Source organism: Neoarius graeffei, chromosome 14 (genome assembly GCF_027579695.1).
Source record: "Neoarius graeffei isolate fNeoGra1 chromosome 14, fNeoGra1.pri, whole genome shotgun sequence".
Classification (NCBI taxonomy): Eukaryota; Metazoa; Chordata; class Actinopteri; order Siluriformes; family Ariidae; genus Neoarius; species Neoarius graeffei.
In genome coordinates this window covers 33,037,559-33,059,755 of record NC_083582.1, presented here as the reverse complement: position 1 = coordinate 33,059,755, position 22,197 = coordinate 33,037,559, and the positions used below count along the sequence as shown (strand labels likewise).

At 42.1% G+C, this 22,197-nt stretch overlaps 1 protein-coding gene across 3 annotated transcripts in view; it reads right to left on the bottom strand.

Annotated features, from left to right (window-relative positions):
* The window catches only part of ace (angiotensin I converting enzyme (peptidyl-dipeptidase A) 1), a 56,700-nt gene that overhangs the window by 5,039 nt on the left and 29,464 nt on the right, over window positions 1–22,197 (bottom strand). Inside the window, exons 15-25 of one of the 3 annotated variants that reach the window (XM_060939555.1) lie at window positions 21,396–21,483; window positions 17,910–18,053; window positions 17,543–17,734; window positions 16,753–16,850; window positions 15,721–15,890; window positions 15,378–15,601; window positions 13,335–13,479; window positions 13,089–13,187; window positions 11,709–11,831; window positions 11,296–11,483; window positions 4,261–5,362 (exon numbers count right to left, since the gene is read on the bottom strand). In XM_060939555.1, coding sequence (XP_060795538.1) covers window positions 5,166–5,362; window positions 11,296–11,483; window positions 11,709–11,831; window positions 13,089–13,187; window positions 13,335–13,479; window positions 15,378–15,601; window positions 15,721–15,890; window positions 16,753–16,850; window positions 17,543–17,734; window positions 17,910–18,053; window positions 21,396–21,483 — 1,668 coding nt within the window. In that variant the 3' untranslated portion in view covers window positions 4,261–5,165. Of the gene's footprint in view, window positions 1–4,260; window positions 5,366–11,295; window positions 11,484–11,708; window positions 11,832–13,088; window positions 13,188–13,334; window positions 13,480–15,377; window positions 15,602–15,720; window positions 15,891–16,752; window positions 16,851–17,542; window positions 17,735–17,909; window positions 18,054–21,395; window positions 21,484–22,197 lie in introns of those variants that run through there. The other 2 variants (XM_060939554.1, XM_060939556.1) reach the window with 2 other exon arrangements.

The window sequence follows — 22,197 nt, the reverse complement described above, 5'->3', positions numbered from 1 at the left end:
ATTCTGGGGCTTTGGCTTTTATGGGCCAACATTTACACATGATAAAGAAATGAGTACTGGGTAAAGTGTGTTGTTGTTGTTGTTGTCTGGTGCAATATTGTGTTGCAGATCAACAAGTTTTCATGACTGAAACCATTCAGCATTCTCTCAGACACAGTTTGGGACATGTATCTTGATTATTTTTATTGACATTCCAATACTGAAAGTATTGCAGAACATTTCCTCATGGAAATATTTTGTGTAGTATAGTATAGTATAGTATAGTATAGTATAGTATAGAATAGTATAGTATAGTATAGACGAGTATGAGTGTTTCTGTGAATACTGAGAAATATGTGTCCAGAGCCGTCTCTAGGCCTGTATAATATGGAGAGATCTAAAACCTGCACATACAGCAAGAACTCACTGGGGCCTACTGTGAAAAAAATTCAGCAGACCTCTTTGGTATTTCTTAGTTGTTGGAAAAAAATCGAAATAAGTGTGAAAATGGCCAACTTGGCTTGGCCCACCCACCTGCAGCCTTGGTTTGAACTAACAGTGCTATTTTTCCACTCCGAGCCAGCAGACAAGATTAGCCTCTGTGCATGCCATGGATGTGAGTGTGTTTAAAAGAAAATACAACTGAACTTGATGCAAAAAGTAGCTGTCCCATGAACTTGCGGTCAACTCTGTGACGATGCTGAATTCAACCCCAGCGTTGTAACGGTTAATCAGATACAAGGTTCGCTTGCCTCATGTTATCTGGCAGCGAGGACAACAGAACAACCTCTCATACTGTACATACGATCGTGTATACTGCTTTTGCAGAGGCGGACAGTAACAAAGTACATTTACTTGAGTACTGTACTTAAGTACACTTTTTGAGTATCTGTACTTTACTTGAGTATTTTTTTTTAAACTTATGACTTTAACTTCACTACATTTGAAAGACAAATATTGTACTTTTTAACTCCAATACATTTCTATCAAGGTCCTCGTTACTAGTTACTATGAAGCAGCTTAAAAGTGGATGGTTTCTTTTTTTTTCTTTTCTTTTCTAAAATGTGATTGGTTTTTTCGCAGGTGACACTGAGACGGCCCATCAGTAATCGCTAGGGTCACGTCACATCCGTAGACCGTATAAAATCAAGTTCACTTATTTCTCAGCAGCATTATTTGAACACGATCAGTTGATGGCAGAATGGAAAGAGGCGGTTCTTCTGGGGAATGAACTCAGCCATGGCTTTACCTGGAACCCCTGTTTCAGTTTTCTGAAAGAATTAAAGCTTCATTTCGTTTGAAATGTTTGCTTTGTTTGCCAAAAATTAACCACATCACGGCCTACAAAAAACTTGCCGTCCAACCTACGAAGCATCTGAAGTATATAAACGTTTTATTCCAAGAGAAAGCTTGCAACGCAGTTGTCTGTGCTTTTATAGCTAGCGATAACGTTACAATACTGTAGCTATGCAAGTCTGGTTAGTCAAATGACTTTCTATGGATTTGCCCGCCAAGTTGCCATCGCCTTGTCCACGGCTAACGTTAACGCATAGCTAGTTAACTTGGACCACTGTTAGTTAGCATGTAAAAACGGAGTTACGCTAACATGAATAACGTTAACTTATCTGAAGTCCTTTCAGAAATATGTTTTAGCATAATCTTGCCAAATAAACAGAATGTAGAAATGTTTCTTTTCTAGTAGCGTTAGCTACCCAATATGATTTTGAGTTTGAAAAGAGTTTACTAGCATGTCAGGTGGAGTTTCATTGACTAGCTAGCTTAACGCTAAACCACCATGATGGCACAGCATGCGTTCATTTTGTGAATTCACATTTCTGTCTTTGGTAACCGGCATTAGGTTTTGTAAGCGTTGTGGCAATAATACAACAATGCGTTGACAGAAAATGTACTTTTAATACTTAGGTATTTTTAAAAGCAAATACTTTAAGTAAAACTTTGACTGGACAACTTTCACTTATATCGGAGTAACATTTGACCAGTGGGATCTGTACTTTGACTTAAGTAATGAAGTTGGGTACTTTGTCCACCTCTGGCTGTTGGTATGTTTTTTGAGCGGTGTAAAAAGTGTACAGTACCTTTAAGAATTGATACGTACCTTTTTTACGTGTCATCTATTTGACGGTGATTACATCTGCGTGATTATCTGCAGTTAGTACTGTAGTCAGTATGATGAAACAAAATTGCACCCCACTCCCTTCACACACCCGACCCTGAGCGATAACAGGCTGATACCAATGGACATGGGAAAGCCAAAAATCCCTAAATTTGTCAATTACGTGACGTCGATTATGTGACGTCTAATTGAAGATAGATTTTGCATTGCCAATGCTGCTGGATACTACAGTGCAGGCTACAGTTCCACCAACAATGTCTACTGATGAAGCCAAAGTCTAGACAGCAAGCCATTTGATTTTGGGCTTTAAAGGAGGGGGTGCACAAAAAGTAACATGCCTAGCTTAGTTATCTCGTCTCATCTCGTCTTCTTCCGCCTTTATCCGGGGCCGGGTCGCGGAGGCAGCAGTCTGAGCTTAGTTGTTATTAGCTTAAGTATTTTGACTACATTAAGTCCCAGATTAAGATAAATAAAAGTTACAAGTTCGTATTTTCTGTTGCTTATACAAAATACTGCAGGATTGCAGCCACGGGGCGGCACGGTGGTGTAGTGGTTAGCGCTGTCACCTCACAGCAAGAAGGTCCGGGTTCGAGCCCCCGTGGCCGGCAAGAGCCTTTCTGTGCGGAGTTTGCATGTTCTCCCCGTGTCCGCGTGGGTTTCCTCCGGGGTGCTCCGGTTTCCCCCACAGTCCAAAGACACGCAGGTTAGGTTAACTGGTGACTCTAAATTGACCGTAGGTGTGAATGTGAGTGTGAATGGTTGTCTGTGTCTATGTGTCAGCCCTGTGATGACCTGGTGACTTGTCCAGGGTGTACCCCGCCTTTCGCCCGTAGTCAGCTGGGATAGGCTCCAGCTTGCCTGCGACCCTGTAGAACAGGATAAAGCGGCTAGAGATAATGAGATGAGATGAGATGAGATTGCAGCCACCAGGATTGTATTACAGAAACAGATAGCATCTGTCACAGAGTTGACATCTCACAAAATGATGTACTGTATGTTGTATACTGAAAAAAATAAAAGCATTTGAGCGTAGCTCTGCGGTGTCCCTTTCACTTAGGATGTAGTACTATCATTTGGCAGTATTTATACCAAGACCCAGCATACTTCATTTTTGCCAAATTGCCCACCCCAAATTTCTCAGTATTCACAGAAACACTCAGATACCATAGAATGATGTTTAGTTTAGTGTCTTTGAATGCTATAGGATGATCCTCACACTCCGATTGACACTAGAGAGACACATTTCTTCTTCAGAGCAGTTTGACCTTAAACTATGAATTGCACAGATTGCAAGTGGTACAGTTTTGTCGCTTCATCTATCCGACAGATAGAGGTATGGAAGACATGACGATACTGCCCGGTAACGAGTCCACACCGTGAACTAAAGCACAAGGAAGAGTACCACAACATCACTGAATCGATATTTATTTTATATGTGCATATATGACTAGAAGAGTCAATACACAGGAGAATATACACTCACCGGCCACTTTATTAGGAACACCCATCCACCTGCTGTTTTTGCTTATGCAGTTCTCTAATCAGCTGAATCCCCGACAACCAGCACAGTGCATCAAATCATGCAGATACAAATCAAGAGCTTCAGTTAATGTTCACTTCAAACATCAGTATGGGAAAAATTGTGATCTCAAAGCATGACTTTCACTGTGGCACGGGTGTTGGTTTGAGCCAGATGGACCGGTTTGAGTATTTCAGAAACTGCTGGTCTGGGTTTTCACACACAACAGTCTCTAGAGTTTAGACAGAATGGTGCGAAAAGCAAAAAACATCAAGTGAGCGACAGTTCTGTGGGTGGAAAGGCTTTGTTGATAAGAGAGGTCAGAGGAAAATGGCCAGGGTGGGTTTCCCAAAAGCCTCTTAACACTAAGAGCATCTTAACTAGGAGAGAGAGTGCTCACTGTGATGCTCACTCAGCCATTTAACGATGATCTTTGTGCTACGATGCTTTTGGGAAACCCACCCCAGATTGGTTCAAGCTGCCAAGAAGGATATAGCAACTCATAGGCAACCGTGGTGAGCAGAAAAAGCATCTCAGCATGCAACAGCAGAAGACCACATTAGCTTCCACTCGTGACAGCCAAGAACAGGGATCTTAGAATCAAGAACAAGTTCCTTTTAAAGTGGCTGATGAGTGTAATGTTGCTTTTTAGTGCTTTATATGCTCTTGTAATACACAAAGATTCTCATTCCAGTTCAGACTGATTTCAAGGCAAGTATGTCAGAAGAAAAGAAAAGAAATGTGTGGGGTTTCTTCTTCTGTGTCGTGCTGTGAAAGAATGTCTTGCAGTTGTTTTATGACACTGTCATTAGGTCCTGCTGTAGCACTAGACAAGATTTGGGGTAAATCATTAAGTCTGAATTTATTAGTACATCCAGAAATGATGATTCAGTCATTCATATAAGAGTCATAAAGTACCTGTGGTTCTTATTTTATACACTGCAGCTATTAAAATGTTTTGTACATAAAAAGGTATTAGGCATTGTTGTTGATTCATACAGTGAATTTAACTGATAACGCCGTCATCGTTTTACTACATTTTGTAGTATATGTGAAATGCACCATGCACAAAATCAGTGTGCCATCATTGGCCCCGTGGATGTGCTTCATGGACCCCTGGGGGTCTCCAGACCCCAAGCTGAGACCCACTACCTAAAGGATCTAAAATGACAGGCATTGTGATCGATATCTATATCTACATGAACACTTCTGTGTATAATTTCAGAAGGCCATTTTACCACAGAAATAATAAGACCCAAAAAATTATAATATATATTTATTATAAACATATTTACCAATATAATTAATCTAAAAATTCAGACACAAGTTGGCCTTTACAAAGAAATAATTAAAAACCCACCCAACATTCAATATTTTTTGTACAAATAAATTACAACACTGACTTTTTTTTTTTGCATAGGCCAAACTAATTTGACCAAAAACATTTTTAATAAATATACAAGGATTTTTTGGGTTTTCTTTTCAGGGAAATAAAATACAGCCACACAGGATGTTAAGCCTACACTTCGATTTCTATTTTAGCTCCATTTGAGAGATGGACTTGTTGTGTAGGTGCCTGGATTTCTGGTATTTGTAGCCCAAGAAGGCTGTGGAGACCAGGAGACCGATCCCCAGGACAAGGAGAACCCACTGTCCGGCTACGGCTGTGGCTTTGTTCACGTTCAAGCCTAAGAAATCCACAGAAGACTTTGTCTCTTCCACAACAGCAGCTGCTACAGGACACAGGAGAGGGAGGCATGAGGTGGACCAGGTTAATGCTCATGTTCAAGAATGTCCTATTGATCCTAATCATATGTTTTGATTTTACAAGATTACAGTGGTTCATTTGAATTAAAAGCCACATGTAGTATTTAATGGTAATTGATTGGAAGTTGTTGTGATGATGGCAGGTGTGTGTGGAATAGTGAACTTGAAAAACGAAGGAACGTCACAACCACAGATGTCATTTCCAGTTGAGAGTATGCCATGCACTTTGTTTTGTTCACTTTTTGCTCTGCTTTGGCAGTTTAATTTTGCTCTATATTGCACGCCTATAGCACACCTGCTTCTTACCTCCATGAGCCCTCTTCCTTTTCTCCTATACACCCATGGTGAGTGAGTCTTTTCCCTCTTGCTTCCTTGCTGTTGCTAGTCTGGTTTGTTGAAAGTGCTGTTTTACCTGGTTGCATTTTTCACAGTTTCTAGCTGGTCATATCATGAGTTTTGTTAGCGTTGGCTAATGTGCATGGTACGAGTTAGTGTTGTGTTGCTGTGTGGCTCCCCCCTCCCCCCATCTCTCCTTCTGACAACTGCTGGCGTACAGAGTATCATCGCCTGTTTTTGTTTTCAACCTGGAGCTGTGCTGCATATTTGTATACTTTACTACCTGGCAATATACTCTCAGACCAAACTTCAACACCTTCGTTGGGGGAAGCTGTGGCCTAATGGTTAGAGAAGCCACTTTGGGACCAAAAGGTCACTGGTTTGATTCCCTGAACCAGCAGGAATGGCTGAAGTGCCCTTGGGCAAGGCACCTAACCCCCAATTGCTCCCCAGGTTACTCTGGGTATGTTGTATGTCACTCTGGATAAGAGCATCTGCTAAATGCCTGTAATGTTGCCACACCCGCCTGGATTGTGTCGTATAATCTGTGTCGATCACTTGGAATTGCCTAATGCCCACCGTACATCCACCTGACTCGAATTCGGTCATCCTGACTATATGGACATATGATCAAGTTGGCCAGAGCAACACTAAAAAGCCATCCATGGAATTAATCATGACTATCTTCGTCCTCTTCCAAACCTGTCTCCACCTTCCCCTCCCAGCTGTCTCAACTTCAATCTTGTCCTACTGAACACTCGCTCCATTACCCAGAAAGCCTCACTGATCTATCATCTCATCACACAGAAAAAAAGTGGATTTTTTTTTTTAACAGAAACTTGGTAATAACCTGGTGACTATTTCCATTTAAACATGACAGCTCGTCTTGACTACATCTACCCATGAAAACCCAGATTATAAGGAAGAGTGGGCGGCTTGGCTGTGGTTTATCAGTCTGGTTTCAAAGTTAAAGAATTTTCACGATTTGATGTTACATCTTTCGAACGTGTTGCTCTGAAGGTTGTTTCCTCCACTCCTGTGCTGCTGTTGTCAGTCTATCACCCTCCTCAAATTGCTGCTAGCTTCCTGTCAGACTTTAATGAACTCCTTATAGTTATCTCATCTCTTTGCGCTGCCATAATTGTACTTGGTGTACTTCAATTTTTTTAACTGAACTTGTTTCATATCACTGGTCATATAAACCTATGTAAACAGGAAAAACGCGGAAGAGTTTGGTTGCATCTAACTACAGCCCCAAAAAATACCATTGGCCATACTGAGCCTAGCTACATTGCTAACAGGAGTGACAGCGCGTCTGACTGCATCTGACTGACTGGGAGGTCGCGCAAAGCTCGGACAGATACGGAGCAGCTCGTCTCAATTCAGATAAGAGCATATTTCATTATGGAAGTACGGTGGACTGTTCCTTTAACATCCGTGTTGACACTAAATGCTCCTACACATCCGAGTTCATCTCAGTATTAGTGTTTGAACATGATACAGAATGTTGACGTTTCGACTCATGTTCATAGTCTTCATTTGATCTGTTCTACTGGTTTGAGTGAAATCTCTGTCTCTGGTGTAGTTTCTGGTATCTCTGATCATAAACTTATTGAATGCAGCTTTCACATTACCTCTCCTCCTCCTTTGGATAAAATCTCTGTCACCTATTGTAATCTTAGGTCTGGTAATTCCAATCTGTTTACTGCTTCACTTCAGTCCCCATCACAATCTGACTTACATAAACTCTCCTCCTCCAGTGGTATGGTTTCCCTTTGCTCAATGATCTAACCCTCTCAAGAATATCCTTGCTCCAGCTACTCGCTCTTGTCCTTGGTTTACTCCCAAGCTAAGAGTAATGAAGGCCACTAGTCAGCATCTTGAGCGCCTTTATAAGAAATCTGGCCTCACTGTCTACTTCCTACTATACATTAAACATATCCATAAGTATAGGGATGCCCTAAATGCTGCTTGATCCAACTACTACTCCTCCATCATAAATAGTGCCAAGTCAAGGCCAAGGACATTCTTCAAAACTGTGAACAAACTCCTCCAGCCTCCTGTACTAGCATGCCGTAATACAACTAAGCAATGTCAGACATTTTTCCATTTATCCATCCATCCATTATCTGTAGCCGCTTATCCTGTCCTACAGGGTCGCAGGCAAGCTGGAGCCTATCCCAGCTGACTATGGGCAAGAGGCGGGGTACACCCTGGACAAATTGCCAAGTTATCGCAGGGCTGACACATAGAGACAAACAACCATTCACACTCACATTCACACCTACGGTCAATTTAGAGCCACGAATTAGGCTAACCTGCATGTCTTTGGACTGTGGGGGAAACCGGAGCACCCGGAGGAAACCCATGCAGACACTGCGAGAACATGCAAATTCCACACAGAAAGGCCCTCGCCAGCCACTGGGCTCAAACCCAGAACCTTCTTGCTGTGAGGCGACAGTGCTGTCAGGCATTTTTACATTATTTTAATTCCAAAATTGACCAAATCTATTACTGGTTTCCTTCTACTTCCCATTCAAGTTCCTACACCACTGAAAAACTCACTTGCTTCACACCTGTTGACTCTCATTCTGTCACTGAACTCATCATCAAGGCTACGTTTACATTACGTCGAATCAGCGGATCATCAGATTAACGTTCTTAAAACGATTCGCGTTTACACTAAAACCGTTAGCCGTGCACACAGCAACACCAATACACGGATACGCTCGGCTCCGCAGGCATCCTGCGCTCCAAATCACTCCGCCCTGAACAGCGAGTGCCCTCTGGAGGGTGCGCACTCCGGCCCTGCGCAGCTCACACAGCGCGCGAGTGAAGCGCGCGAGTGAAGCCGTGATTCGGGACTGAGCCGCTGTGTGTGTGATCCCAGCGCATATCACTTACTACTTGCAAGTGGAAGGATGGCAAGCCTAAAGACAATCATAACTACACAATGGGCAGTATTTGCATCAGTATTTGCAGTATTTTCATACTTTTATACTCTTTAATGAAAGGTGATACAAGGCGGAAGTCCGCGCCGTTTTTCAGCAGTCGCGTCACATGACCAACGCCAGCGAATCAGGAAGGTGGATGTCACAGTGACGTTGTCCAATGAGGACGCCAGCTAGAGCTCAGCACAGCGTATTCGCGTATCTCAGTGTTTACACAGCACCGGACCAGATACGATCTAGATTGAATACGTGGACGCTGGCGGATTCCCGTTTCCCGGCTTTTCCAGGTGGTTTAATGTAAACGGACAGTGCATCCGCAAAGAAAACGAGACAGATACGGTCTAATGTAAACGTAGCCCAAGTCTAATCCTTCCTCCTGTTTGCTTGACCCCGCCCCCACCCCACTACTCAAGACATGTTCATCTATAATTAATACTCCTATTGCCGTAGTGATAAATACTTGTCTCTCTTCTGGCTCTGTCCCTACTGCCCTCAAAAGTGCTGCAATTACCCCTGTCCTTAAGAAACCCGAGCTGGATCCAACATCTCTTTCCAGTTATGGACTCATCTCAAATCTTCCCTTTCTAGATAAAGTGATGGAAAGAGTGGTAGCTATGCAACTCCATACCTTTCTTAATGAAAACACACTCTATGAGCCTTTTCAATCTGGTTTCCATACACATCACAGCACTGAGATAGCTCTTCTGCATGTCATTAATGATTTCCCCCAGTCTGCTAATAGTGGTTCTCTCAACATTCTTCTTCTCCTTGGCTTAAGTGCTGCTTTTGACACTGTTCACAACAATGTACTCATTTCCCCTCTTTCTTCTACTGGTATCCCTGACATAGCCCTTCAGTAATTCATCTTACAAACAGACAACAGTTTATCAGACTAGGTTCACACAAGTCCACCACCTCTTCTGTTAAGTGTGGGGTCCCTCAGGGATGAGTTCTTGGGCCTCTTCTCTTTTTAATTTATATCCTAACCCTTGGTCAGATTATTTATAGCCATGGCATTAACTTTCACTCCTGTGCAGATGATATTCAGCTCTATACCAGTACAGATTCCTGCGCAGACTCCCCTTCCAGTACACTAACTGACTGTATCTCAGATTTAAAGCTTTGGTTGCAGGAAAAGTTTCTCAACTTAAACACTGGGAAAACTGAAGTTCTACTGGTTGGCCCCAAATCCCTGCTATCTGAATCATCCAATTCTTCTGTTAGTATTGAAGGTGTGCTTGTTAAGCTTGCTTCTGTTGTCAGAAATCTTGAAGTACTATTAGATCCATCACTCAAATTTGATCTTTATATTAAGTCACTCAGCAAACTTGCATTCTTTCACCTCCATAACATTGCTCGTCTTTGTCCGCTTCTGACTAATAACGATGCACAAACTCTAGTTCATGTTTTCATTATGTCTCGTTTAGATTACTGTACTTCACTCTTCATGGGCCTTCCTGCAAAGTCTTTACAAAAGCTACAATATGTTCAGAACTCTGTGGCTAGAGTTCTAATTTATACGGAATGCTCTGCTCGCATCACGTCCATCGTCTCTCAGCTACACTGGCTACCAGTTCTGTCCCGGATTAAATTTAAAACCTTGCTTCTTACTTTCAAGGCTTTGCATAATCTTGCTCCTTAGGGAACTACTGACCCCCTACAGCCCCTCTTGCTCACTTAAGTCTTCTAGTAACAATTTACTTGCTGTCCCACGCACCAGACTTTCCACCATGGGGAGGTCCTTCAGTGCCCTTGTCCCCAGACACTGGAATTCTCTTCTTCATTCTCTCTGTGACTGCTCTTCCTTCTCTACTTTCAAATCTCAATTAAGACTTATATCTTCCATGATCATTTCTCTTTCTCTCTTCCTTCTTATTCCTCCCCCCCAAATCTCTTCTGTAAAGCGACCTTGGGATTGTGAAAGGCGCTATAGAAATTGAACTTAATAATAATAATAATAATAATAAACTATGTGGGCGGCACGGTGGTGTAGTGGTTAGCGCTGTCGCCTCACAGCAAGAAGGTCCTGGGTTCGAGCCCCGGGGCCGGCGAGGGCCTTTCTGTGTGGAGTTTGCATGTTCTCCCCGTGTCCGCGTGGGTTTCCTCTGGGTGCTCCGGTTTCCCCCACAGTCCAAAGACATGCAGGTTAGGTTAACTGGTGACTCTAAATTGACCGTAGGTGTGAATGTGAGTGTGAATGGTTGTCTGTGTCTATGTGTCAGCCCTGTGATGACCTGGCGACTTGTCCAGGGTGTACCCCGCCTTTCGCCCGTAGTCAGCTGGGATAGGCTCCAGCTTGCCTGTGACCCTGTAGAAGGATAAAGCGGCTACAGATAATGAGATGAGATAAACTGTGTTTTTAAATCAAGATTTACAAAACACTAGTCATTTTTAAGTCTTATTTCAGACCAAAGCAAGTTGAACATAATCAGAAGAATTCTGATTTTGAAAAATGATTTGTATGCGATTTGAAACGTAGATGCAATCACAATCACATTCTGATTGTTGTTCCAGTTTTAGTTTATTAAAAAAAAAAAGATTAATTTCCCAAAGGTTGATTTTGCCCCACACGTGCAGAAGGATTAAGCAAATTCAGTTTACACACGTACTTGTGGTTGGCATCCAGCTGTAGTCGGGCCAGCCGAGGATGTCACCATTCCTCTGGTTCTCCTTTTCTAGCCAGGTAATGAGGGGGCTGAAGTACTCCATCAGAGGCTGTACAGACATTACGGACTCATTGGTGATCATGGCCATCGCCTCGGGCCAGGGCTTACTGAAGCCCAGCTTCATCACATCACTAAAAATAAAGTATAAAGAGAACTGTTACAAATTGTATGAAGCTTAAAGCTTTTTTTTTTTTTTTTGGGGGGGGGTTGCTTGATCATGTATAATGTATATGAACAAATCTACAAGTAAAAGAAAAATTTCAAGTCTTTTATTTATATGGTTTAGAATTGGTGGGCACCAGACTCTGTTCGAGAATATGTCATAACCAGTAAGTAATAATTAGTGGGTGACTGACCTGAGGAGTTTTCCTGCCTTTTTGGATTGATAGATGTCACAGTTATGGAGTGGTCCAGTGTGACCCGCAGCTTGACACAAAGCTTTATGGAACTGAAACTGGATCACAAAGCTGACAAAGTACCTGTCAGAGAAAAACAAAATGATTTTCTCAGAACAATTTGTGCATAATTTTTTTACATATTTCCACAAATAATATGAAATAACAGAAAACACACACATGCCCCAAATACTATAGCTGTAACATGACTTACAACCTCTTAAAGGTAGACTTTTTCAGATTTTCAGACACATTTTTCAAGTGTAGGTCATAAAAAAATTTTTCCCTGACACCCAATTATTTTTGTTTAGTGGACCGAAAGCTACTGAATTCGAATCACAGACTTATGCACACTCCAGATTTCTTTTTTCCCCCCATCTTAATTATTGTTTGTATCACAGTGAAACAACAATTTTCACCTTTAAAGTGGTAGGCATGTTGTGTACATCAAATGGTGTTAACCCTCCAAAAATCCATTTTAATTCCAGCTTGTAATGCAACAAAACAGGACAAACACCAAGGGGGGTGAATACTTTTGCAAGACACTGTATTATCATTATTATCTCATTATCTGTAGCCGCTTTATCCTGTTCTACAGGGTCGCAGGCAAGCTGGAGCCTATCCCAGCTGACTACGGGCGAAAGGCGGGGTACACCCTGGACAAGTCGCCAGGTCATCACAGGGCTGACACATAGACACAGACAACCATTCACACTCACATTCACACCTACGGTCAATTTAGAGTCACCAGTTAACCTAACCTGCATGTCTTTGGACTGTGGGGGAAACCGGAGCACCCGAAGGAAACCCACGCGGACACGGGGAGAACATGCAAACTCCGCACAGAAAGGCCCTCGCCGGCCACGGGGCTCGAACCCGGACCTTCTTGCTGTGAGGCGACAGCACTAACCACTACACCACCGTGCCGCCCATTATTATTATTATTATTATTATTGTTGTCTGATTGCTTTCAAGAGAGAAAAAAAGAGGCTGGTCAGGCTTTAATTAGAAATGGATAAATAAAAAAACAAAGTATGATGTTCTTTCATAAAAATACAGTTGTTATTGCTGGCAAATTGTTGTGGTACAAGAGGATTTTTAACAACAGTTGTTGATTATTTTCCTATCATGACCCATGTTTAATCCTTGGACGGATTTTATGTAACCACGTTATCAGATAAATGCTCATTATTTTGCTCTAACCAGAGATAAAGATAAGATATATTAGCATCATAAAATGTCCTGTCCTATCACTGCGAAGTCAAAAGACATGTAAGGGCACATCCATTGCTAAGCAGTAAACACATGATGATGTTTAATCATGAAACAGTTATGATGTACCTGACGTAGGGCACGTTGGCTGGGATGTGGAACTTGGCACCTGGGTCAAAGTCTTCCTCTGTGCGGGTTACAGGTGGACACAAGCCCTGGTACTTCAGCCTGAGAGAGGAGATTGTAAAACTATAGCTGGCATGCAACACTAGCAAGTCACATCCTGAACAGCAATATACTGTACAGTACACCACACCAAGTTCCTGACAGTCTAAAAGCATTTTGTTCCCACCTGAATTACCATCCGAGTCTCACCTGAGATTCCACCACTCCTTGTTGTACGTGTCACTTGATATCCTGCCATCGAACACCTTCCACCTCCACTGGTCCATCAGGTAGCCGAAAGGCAGGAAGGCGATTTTATCCAAGGCGATGCTCATCAGGAAGTTTATGGTGCTCTCTGTGCACAGATTAACACCAGATATGATTTCACTCTGCATGTCAGTACATTTTACACGACAACACACTGCCCTTGCTGTAGGGTGGTTGTGTTGCAAAGGCAACTTAACATGATGTTAGAGTATGTGAATATATTTCCTCCAGTCATGATGGCACTGTATATTGTGATAAGTAAATATTAAATCGTTATATTAGAACACAGGGCTGGTCCTTGGCTTCAGCATCATGGCTAGCTGTCTAGAAGGGGTGCCGTTTTACCATGCATTGTATATCAAACTCCAACTATTTATTCTTGTACCAACCACCTGGACATCATTTATGTAGTTATCAAATCAGCCAATCACATGGCAGCAACACCATGCATAAAAGCATTCAGCTACATCCATCCTTCCATTATCTATACAACTATACATCAGGGTCATGGGGAAGCTGGAGCCAGTCCCAACTGACTTTTGGCAAAAAACAGGGTACACCATGGACAGGTCGCCAATCCATCACAGAAACAAACAAGCGTTCACGCCGATAAGGAATTTAGAGTGGCCAGTTGACTCAATCAACATGTCTTTGGACTGTGGGAGGATACCCGGAGCACCCAGAGGACATGGGGACAACATGCAAACTCCACAAAGAAAGGCACCATTTGGCCACAAGGTTCAAACCCAGAACCTTCTTGCTATGAAGCAACAGTGTCGACCACTGTGCCACCCCCATTCAGATACAGCTTCAGGCAATTTTCACATCAAACTTCTTAATGGGGGAATAATGTGATCTCAATGACTTTCATTGTATCATGGCTGTTGGTGCCAGAAGGGCTGGCTTGCGCATTTAAAAACTGCTGATCTCCTTGAAGTTTCACACACAAGAGTCTTTGGATTTACACAAAATGATGAAACAAAAAAACAGTTCTGTAAAAGTCTTATTGATGAGAGAGGTCAGAGGAAAATGGACAGACTGGTTTGGGCTGACACAGGTTACGGTAGCTCAAATAATAACTCTGTATGATTGTGCTGAGCAGAAAAGCATCTCAAAATGCACAACATGTTGAACCTTGAGAGGGATAGACTGCTACATTGTCCCATCAGTCAAGAGCAGGAATCTGAGACATCAGTGGGCACGGTCTCAACAAAACTGGACAGTTGAAGATTAGAAAAAGACCAGGTGCGGTTGTTTCTTCAAATGTCTTGAACTGTCCATTTTCTGTGAGCCAGGATTAGTTTATGAATGAGCAAGTGTATAGATGTTCGTAATATCCTACTACACCTTAGTCCATGGGTGGCATGATGGTGTAGTGGTTAGCACTATCGCTTCACAGCTAGAAGGTTCTGGGTTCGAGCCCAGTGGCTGATGGGGGCCTTTCTGTGTGGAATTTGCACGTTCTCGCCATGTCTGCATGGGTTTCCTCTGGGTGTTCCGGTTTCCCCCACAGTCCAAAGACATGCAGGTTAGGTTAACTGGTGACTCTAAATTGACCGTAGGTGTGAATGTGAGTGTGAATGGTTGTCTGTGTCTATGTGTCAGCCCTGTGATGACCTGGCGACTTGTCCAGGGTGTACCCCGCCTTTCGCCCGTAGTCAGCTGGGATAGGCTCCAGCTTGCCCATGACCCTCCACAAGATAAGTGATTATGAATAATGGCATAAGGTCCATCCATCCATCTTGAAACAAAGCCCCACTAGCGCATGCAAGCAGAACAAATACACAAGTAAAATCCAGATATGCTGTACACAGTAGATTTGCATTCCATAACTTTAATATATTGGGAACTTCTCTGACTCTAACCACTTTCAGTCCATGGAGGAAAATTAGTTTAAGATACAGGTTCTCTGCCACGTCAAGCTTCAGCACTACATAATATACTGTAACATCCTCAAAAAGTCATCAAAAGCTTTTCGAAGGTTACCCGTGTTGTCCTCGATCTTATCAAGCAGGCCAATGGTGTGAAGGTGTTTGGGTGTGGACACAGACAGCGCCAGCACATCTCCAATGGCCTCATGGAATCCCGGGTTGGCGCCATCACGGAATGAGATTGGCTGATCTTTATACTGGAGGAAATACTGAACATGGCCCATTTCATGATGCACTGTAATCAGGTCATCCATGGTCACCACTGTGCATTGCTTAATCCTGGAAAACCAGATAAGAAAATCCATGGAAAAATCAAAACATTAAACATATTTCAATAAAGAAGATTTGTTAGCAAATTGCATACATGACCCCATCTCCTCATGTTCCTCGAGGCATACCTGAAGTCTTTGCGGTTGTAGAAGTCCCAGGCTGAGGCATGACATACCACTTCACGGTCTGCAGGTTTTGTCAGCATTGATTTGTTCCAGAATTCCCAAGGCATCGACTCCAGGCCCAGTGATGTGAAGAAGTTGTTGGACTCTTTGAACATTCTCAGAGCATCCCAGCCCTGAGAAAATCCAAATAAAGCTGCCATTGAGTGCAGACAGAGCTTACCAGGTGGAGAATCAGAGATTTGACTCTCATTTTATTTTTACCTCCACCAAATTTGTTGGAGGAAGTTATGTTTTTGCCTCCATTTGTTTGTTTGTCTGTTCCCAGCATAACTCAAAAAGTAGTGAATGGATTTTGATGAAATTTTGAGTAAAGGTGAGTCATGGGTCAAGAAATAATTGACTGGATTTTGATGCAAATCCAATTATGTACCTAGGATTTTTTTTGCCTGTTCCCAATATAAATCAAAAATTAATGAACGGATTTGGATGAAATTTGGTGGGCAGCTTTAGTATTATCTTAGGTTCAAGTGATTTAATTTTGATATGTGGCTTGGTGGAGGTATGCACTCTACCGAGAGATACAGTACATTACAGACATTCAGCAGACCTTCTTGTCCAGAGCAACATACAACAAATTCAACAATTTTTACCTAATTTGCATGTCTTTGAAGTGGGAGGAAACCCACGCAGACATTGGGGAAACATGAAAACTCCACTCAGAAAGCCCCCCCAAATCAGCCATGAGGTTCAAACCCAGAACTTTCTTGCTGTGAGGCGACAGTGCTAACCACTGCACCACTGTGTAGTTAATTCTTGACCACCATTTTTTAACAAAACAACTGTTTATCCATTTATTCATCTCTAGTAATCTCTTTATCTTGGTCAGGTCCTATCCTGGGGGCTAAAAATGACCTTTTATGTTTCAACATTAAATTTAAAAAGTTATCTTTTTCCTCAATGGTTAAATTAACCACAACAAAATCTCTAATATATGTAGATATGGCTTGAACAGAAGTCAAGAGACAGCTTGACTACCTTGTCAATCATGGGTTGTGTGACGTCCACCTGAGTGGCATCGGGGTACGGGTTCACCAAGTCCATGATTCCCGACCAGGTCTGTGCCCACATGTTTCCTGAGAAGAGTGCAAGAAAGAAAGAGAAGTTGTTGGATTGGGATCATTGGTCAGCGTCTGTTTGTGGCATGCTGGAGCTGAGGTTCACCACTGGGTTTTGAATTCCAGTGCCATTTAGTCATGTGGAAGCATAGTGTGCGTGTGTGATTGCATGCACTCAAACTCACACATGTACATAACTGTATACTCACTCACACTCACTCTCTCTCTCTCTCTCTCTCTCTCTCTCACACACACACACACACACACACACAGTCACGCTTGACGGTTTTGAAAGCACATTAAATCCTGCCGACTCTTTTGGAGTTGCCGCAAGCAGCAGCTGAATGTTAATGTGCATTCATAGAAAATATGGGATACGAGATGAGATATTCAGGCTCAGCTTCAAGTCAAATTATGATGGATGTCTTCAAAACGAGATCACAGAGCTCAGCCAAAAGCAAGTCTTTTTAGTTGATCGGTGTCATCTAAGTAATTACAGCATTTATTTCCAGAGGGTTTAAAGCTTACAGATCATTTAAAATCAAACCATAACCTCTGTTTTTCTCCAATACTACTAAAATATGAATAAAAAAAAGAATTGCAAGTCAATTCACATGGCTTTTCAGCTCTTTACATCAGTTCTCACAGTGCTCTGGTGTCACTAATGTTGTAATGGATATCTGATACATTAGTCTTAGTTTTACTCTTACCTAGTAAATGTGCAGGGATGGGTCCTTTCAGGTTGATGCGCTCCTTTCCATACTTTTTGAAGAGTGCTCTCCGTACATACGCATGCAGGTTGAGATAGAGCGGCTCTAGCTCTTTCCATAAAGCCTCCAGATCTTGCTCGAAGGTGGGCGTTTCATACAAAGAGCGCCAGAAAGCGCCGTTGTCAGCATGACCTGTTGAGGGAAGTAGCAGTCATATATGAGTTGACCACAATTCCAAAGACACTTTAATTTCCCATAAAGTGAACCGTTTAATTTTAATAGAGACTGGACCACATTTTTGATCATTTACTATCCATAGCAGTGGGCCTCTTTCTCACAAAGGCAGCCTTCATTTTAAGCAATTTACCATTACTCCTGGCAGCCAAGTTGGCGAGCTCGACATATCTCTTGTAGCTTTTGCGCAGTTCCCTTCCTGAAGCATTTCGCCAACCCTGCCAGGCAAACAGCAGCCTGTCGTAGTCCCTGGACTCAGCCATGATCTTGGTTAGGTCTACAAAAAAAAAAAAAACCTTCAACTGTAACAGACTGACATAATGTTGGGTCCTTTTCTGGCAAACAATCTGAACAAGATCAACTGTGAGCTACTGCTCACTTATGCATCCCTCTGCTCTCGCTTATATCAGAATGCAAGCAATCAAAGGAATAGGACATTTATTATGAATGTTGACTTCAACAAATAATGAACCCTGAAACAAGTAAGTAAAGAGCAGTGTTCTCCTCAGGGATTTCAAACAGCATCCTGGTAAACTGTCATTTTGAAATAGCATTTTCCTTCTTGAAATAGCATCAAAATCCATGCTATATGTTTTGTAAATACATTCAGTCGGTAAACAGGAGGTCGATGTGCGACAGACCTGAAAACGGGATACACGGTACAAAACCCCAAGCTGAAGCTCGGTACCAAATATCAAGCAGTTGTGATTTGTAGTTGCTGAGAAAAGTGTTACGAAAATTTTGTAAATTCACACTATATGTTTCGTAAATACATTCAGACGGTAAACAGGAAGTCGATGTGAGACAGACCTGAAAACGGTATACACAATATAGAACCCCAAGCTGAAGTCTGGTACCAAGTATCAAGTGGCTATGATTTGTGGTTGCTGAGAAAAGTATTACAAAAATTTTGTAAATCCACGCTATATGTTTCGTAAATACATTCAGTCGGTAAACAGGAAGTCGATGTGAGACAGACCTGAAAACGGTATACACAATATAGAACCCCAAGCTGAAGTCTGGTACCAAGTATCAAGTGGCTATGATTTGTGGTTGCTGAGAAAAGTATTACAAAAATTTTGTAAATCCACGCTATATGTTTCGTAAATACATTCAGTCGGTAAACAGGAAGTCGATGTGAGACAGACCAGAAAACGGTATACACAATATAGAACCCCAAGCTGAAGTCTGGTACCAAGTATCAAGTGGCTATGATTTGTAGTTGCTGAGAAAAGTATTACAAAAATTTTGTAAATCCACGCTATATGTTTCGTAAATACATTCAGTTGGTAAACAGGAAGTCGATGTACAACAGACCTGAAAACGGTACACATGGTATAGAACCCCAAGCTGAAGTTTGGTACCAAGTGGCTATGATTTATGGTTGCTGAGAAAAAGGGTGTTTTGGACAGACGGAGATACAGACAGATGGACAGAGGTATATATAAAAAAAAAAAAGTCCTTCGGAGCGGGGGTATAAAAAACATTTTCTTTATCATTTTAATGTCATTTCTCTCTCTCTCTCTCTCTCATTATCTCTAGCCGCTTTATCCTTCTACAGGGTCGCAGGCAAGCTGGAGCCTATCCCAGCTGACTACGGGCGAAAGGCGGGGTACACCCTGGACAAGTCACCAGGTCATCACAGGGCTGACACATAGACACAGACAATCATTCACACTCACATTCACACCTACGGTCAATTTAGAGTCACCAGTTAACCTAACCTGCATGTCTTTGGACTGTGGGGGAAACCGGAGCACCCGGAGGAAACCCACGCGGACACGGGGAGAACATGCAAACTCCGCACAGAAAGGCCCTCGCCAGCCACGGGGCTCGAACCCAGACCTTCTTGCTGTGAGGCGACAGCGCTAACCACTACACCACCGTGCTGCCCTGTCATTTCTCACGAACGCAAAATACTGAAAACTTTTGTCTTTGAGTTACATTTCTTTCAGATCTGTATAGAAACCTTTATGTAACGACATAAACTGAATTGGACTACTTTCACATTGGGCCTCATTTATCAAACTGTTAGTAAATTTGTGTGTAAATGTTTGCGTAAGGCAAACCGAACAAAAATTTCCCCTGCATTTAAAAACATTTCGGAAACACTGATTTTTTTTTTTTTTTTTTTTTTTTTTTGTGTGTGTGTGTGTGTGTGTGTGTGTGTGTGTGTGTGTGTGTGTATTGATTGTCCATAAAGTGCAAAGCACATTCCTGAGACAGCTCATTTGAATTTAATGGCACCCACAACACTCCATATATGGTCATATTCACAAAGGGCTAGAAAGACAAAATGATAACTAACAGTGAAAGAAAGGCAGAAGTGGAGGTTATTTTGACTCACTTCAATACCAATAAAAAAAAATTTAACAGTGTTGCAGCACATGAAAAGGTCAAGATCTAAAGAAATTATAGAAAAGGTGAATTAAATGGGGGTGAAAATACAATAATGTGACATGAAAATGGAGGAGGAAGGAAGGAGGAAAAAAAAAAGGTGTCCTACACTCTACCCAGGTGATCCTGCATACCAAGCGTTCCCAATCACACAGGGAAAGGGCCATTTTAAAATGGTTTTAAGTGTTGGGTCAAGGTGCTGGTATCCCTGCCTGCACAGCATTAACACAAGATGCTTTCCTCTCATAAACAAAGCATGTAGTGTTCAATCTTCTGTCATAAAAATTAATTTTTCTTCTTTCAGCTGCTCACAGCGGATCTGTTCCACATATTTAACTTGGCGTACATTTTACACCAGACGTCCTTCCTGGCACAACCCTCCCCAGTCTATCCAGGCTTGGGACTGGCATTAAGTATGCACTGGCTTATGCAACCCCAGTGGTTGGGGTTTTATTATTTTTTTCAGCATTAAATATTCATACCTAATCTGCATGTCTTTGAACTATGGGGGAAACCAGAGCCCCTGGAGGAAATACACAAAGACATGGGTAGAACACGCAAACTCCACACAGAAAGGCCCCTGTCAGCCATGGGATTCAAACCTAGAACCTTCTTGCTGTGAAGCGACAGTGCTAACCACTACACCACTGTGCCGCCCATTTTATGTGTCTTTATTTATGGATTTGTTTTGACTCGCTTTCTTTATTTTTATTCTTTAATTAATGCCAATAATATAAAACAATTGGGTTTCACAAAATACTCTCGATGGTCCCTGATCTAGTGGACTAGCATACCATGAGGATGTTTTTGATCAAGGCTTCAAAGCACTTCTTCGATAAGTCACTATGAATAAGTGCAACACTGTAAATGTAATAAAAATGAGCACTTCTCTCTCTCTCTCTCTCTCTCTCACTCATTATCTCTAGCCGCTTTATCCTGTTCTACAGGGTCGCAGGCAAGCTGGAGCCTATCCCAGCTGACTACGGGCGAAAGGCGGGGTACACCCTGGACAAGTCGCCAGGTCATCACAGGGCTGACACATAGACACAGACAACCATTCACACTCACATTCACACCTACGGTCAATTTAGAGTCACCAGTTAACCTAACCTGCATGTCTTTGGACTGTGGGGGAAACCGGAGCACCCGAAGGAAACCAACGTGGAGTTCTTAAGATGGTCATGAAATTTTGAGCTACATTCTGAAATGCAAACAGACTCACCTGGATCAAGAGGTAGACAGGTACCATGATCATCACAGACTTTAGCTACACTGTATGTGGTCTCCATGGAAGCCAACAAGTCATTGTACTATGAATGAAGAGAGAGAGAGGAGATTATTTGGTTAGGTCTCACTAAATTAACTGGAATGAACTGAAAGTCCTGAAACTCTGCCTTCTTCCTCGGCTACAATCACCCATGTCTGCTTTCACGCCTCATGATGTAGCTTTCATTCCTACCACCTTGTTCTTCCTGCCAACTCCTACCTCAAACTCTGACCATAACTCCAGCCCCAGCTCCCAGAGTTCTCTCCTTAGATAAAATGCGTGGCCTGGGTGCACAACCTGTCACTTATTATTAGATTAATTGGTCCTTTTAAAAAAGCTCAGAGAATTATCTTTTCAAAACAGATTTAGCGTTTCTCAAGAATGTCTAACTTTTTTCCCCTGCAAATATACCTCATATACTAGAGGTTGGGCTGTGCGATTAGAATTAGATTGGTATTTTAACAAATTATTTTACAATATGTTTTTTTTCCTGAAATATTGTATATTATGATAGTGTATATTATTTTTATTATTATTTTAATTATGACAGACTGGATGCAGGATGTTAAAGGTATACTGCCTTTCAGATTTTTCCAAGTGTAGGTCATAAAAAGAATTTTCCCTGACTGTGAAGGTTCTCAGTCATCCAGGTCATCGTAAACCGTAGGTGCTAAAGAAGGCAACGGACTTGGCATAGGTTTGAAATTCTTGAAGACGTTTCACCCCTCATCCGAAAGGCTTCTTCAGTTCTGTCTAA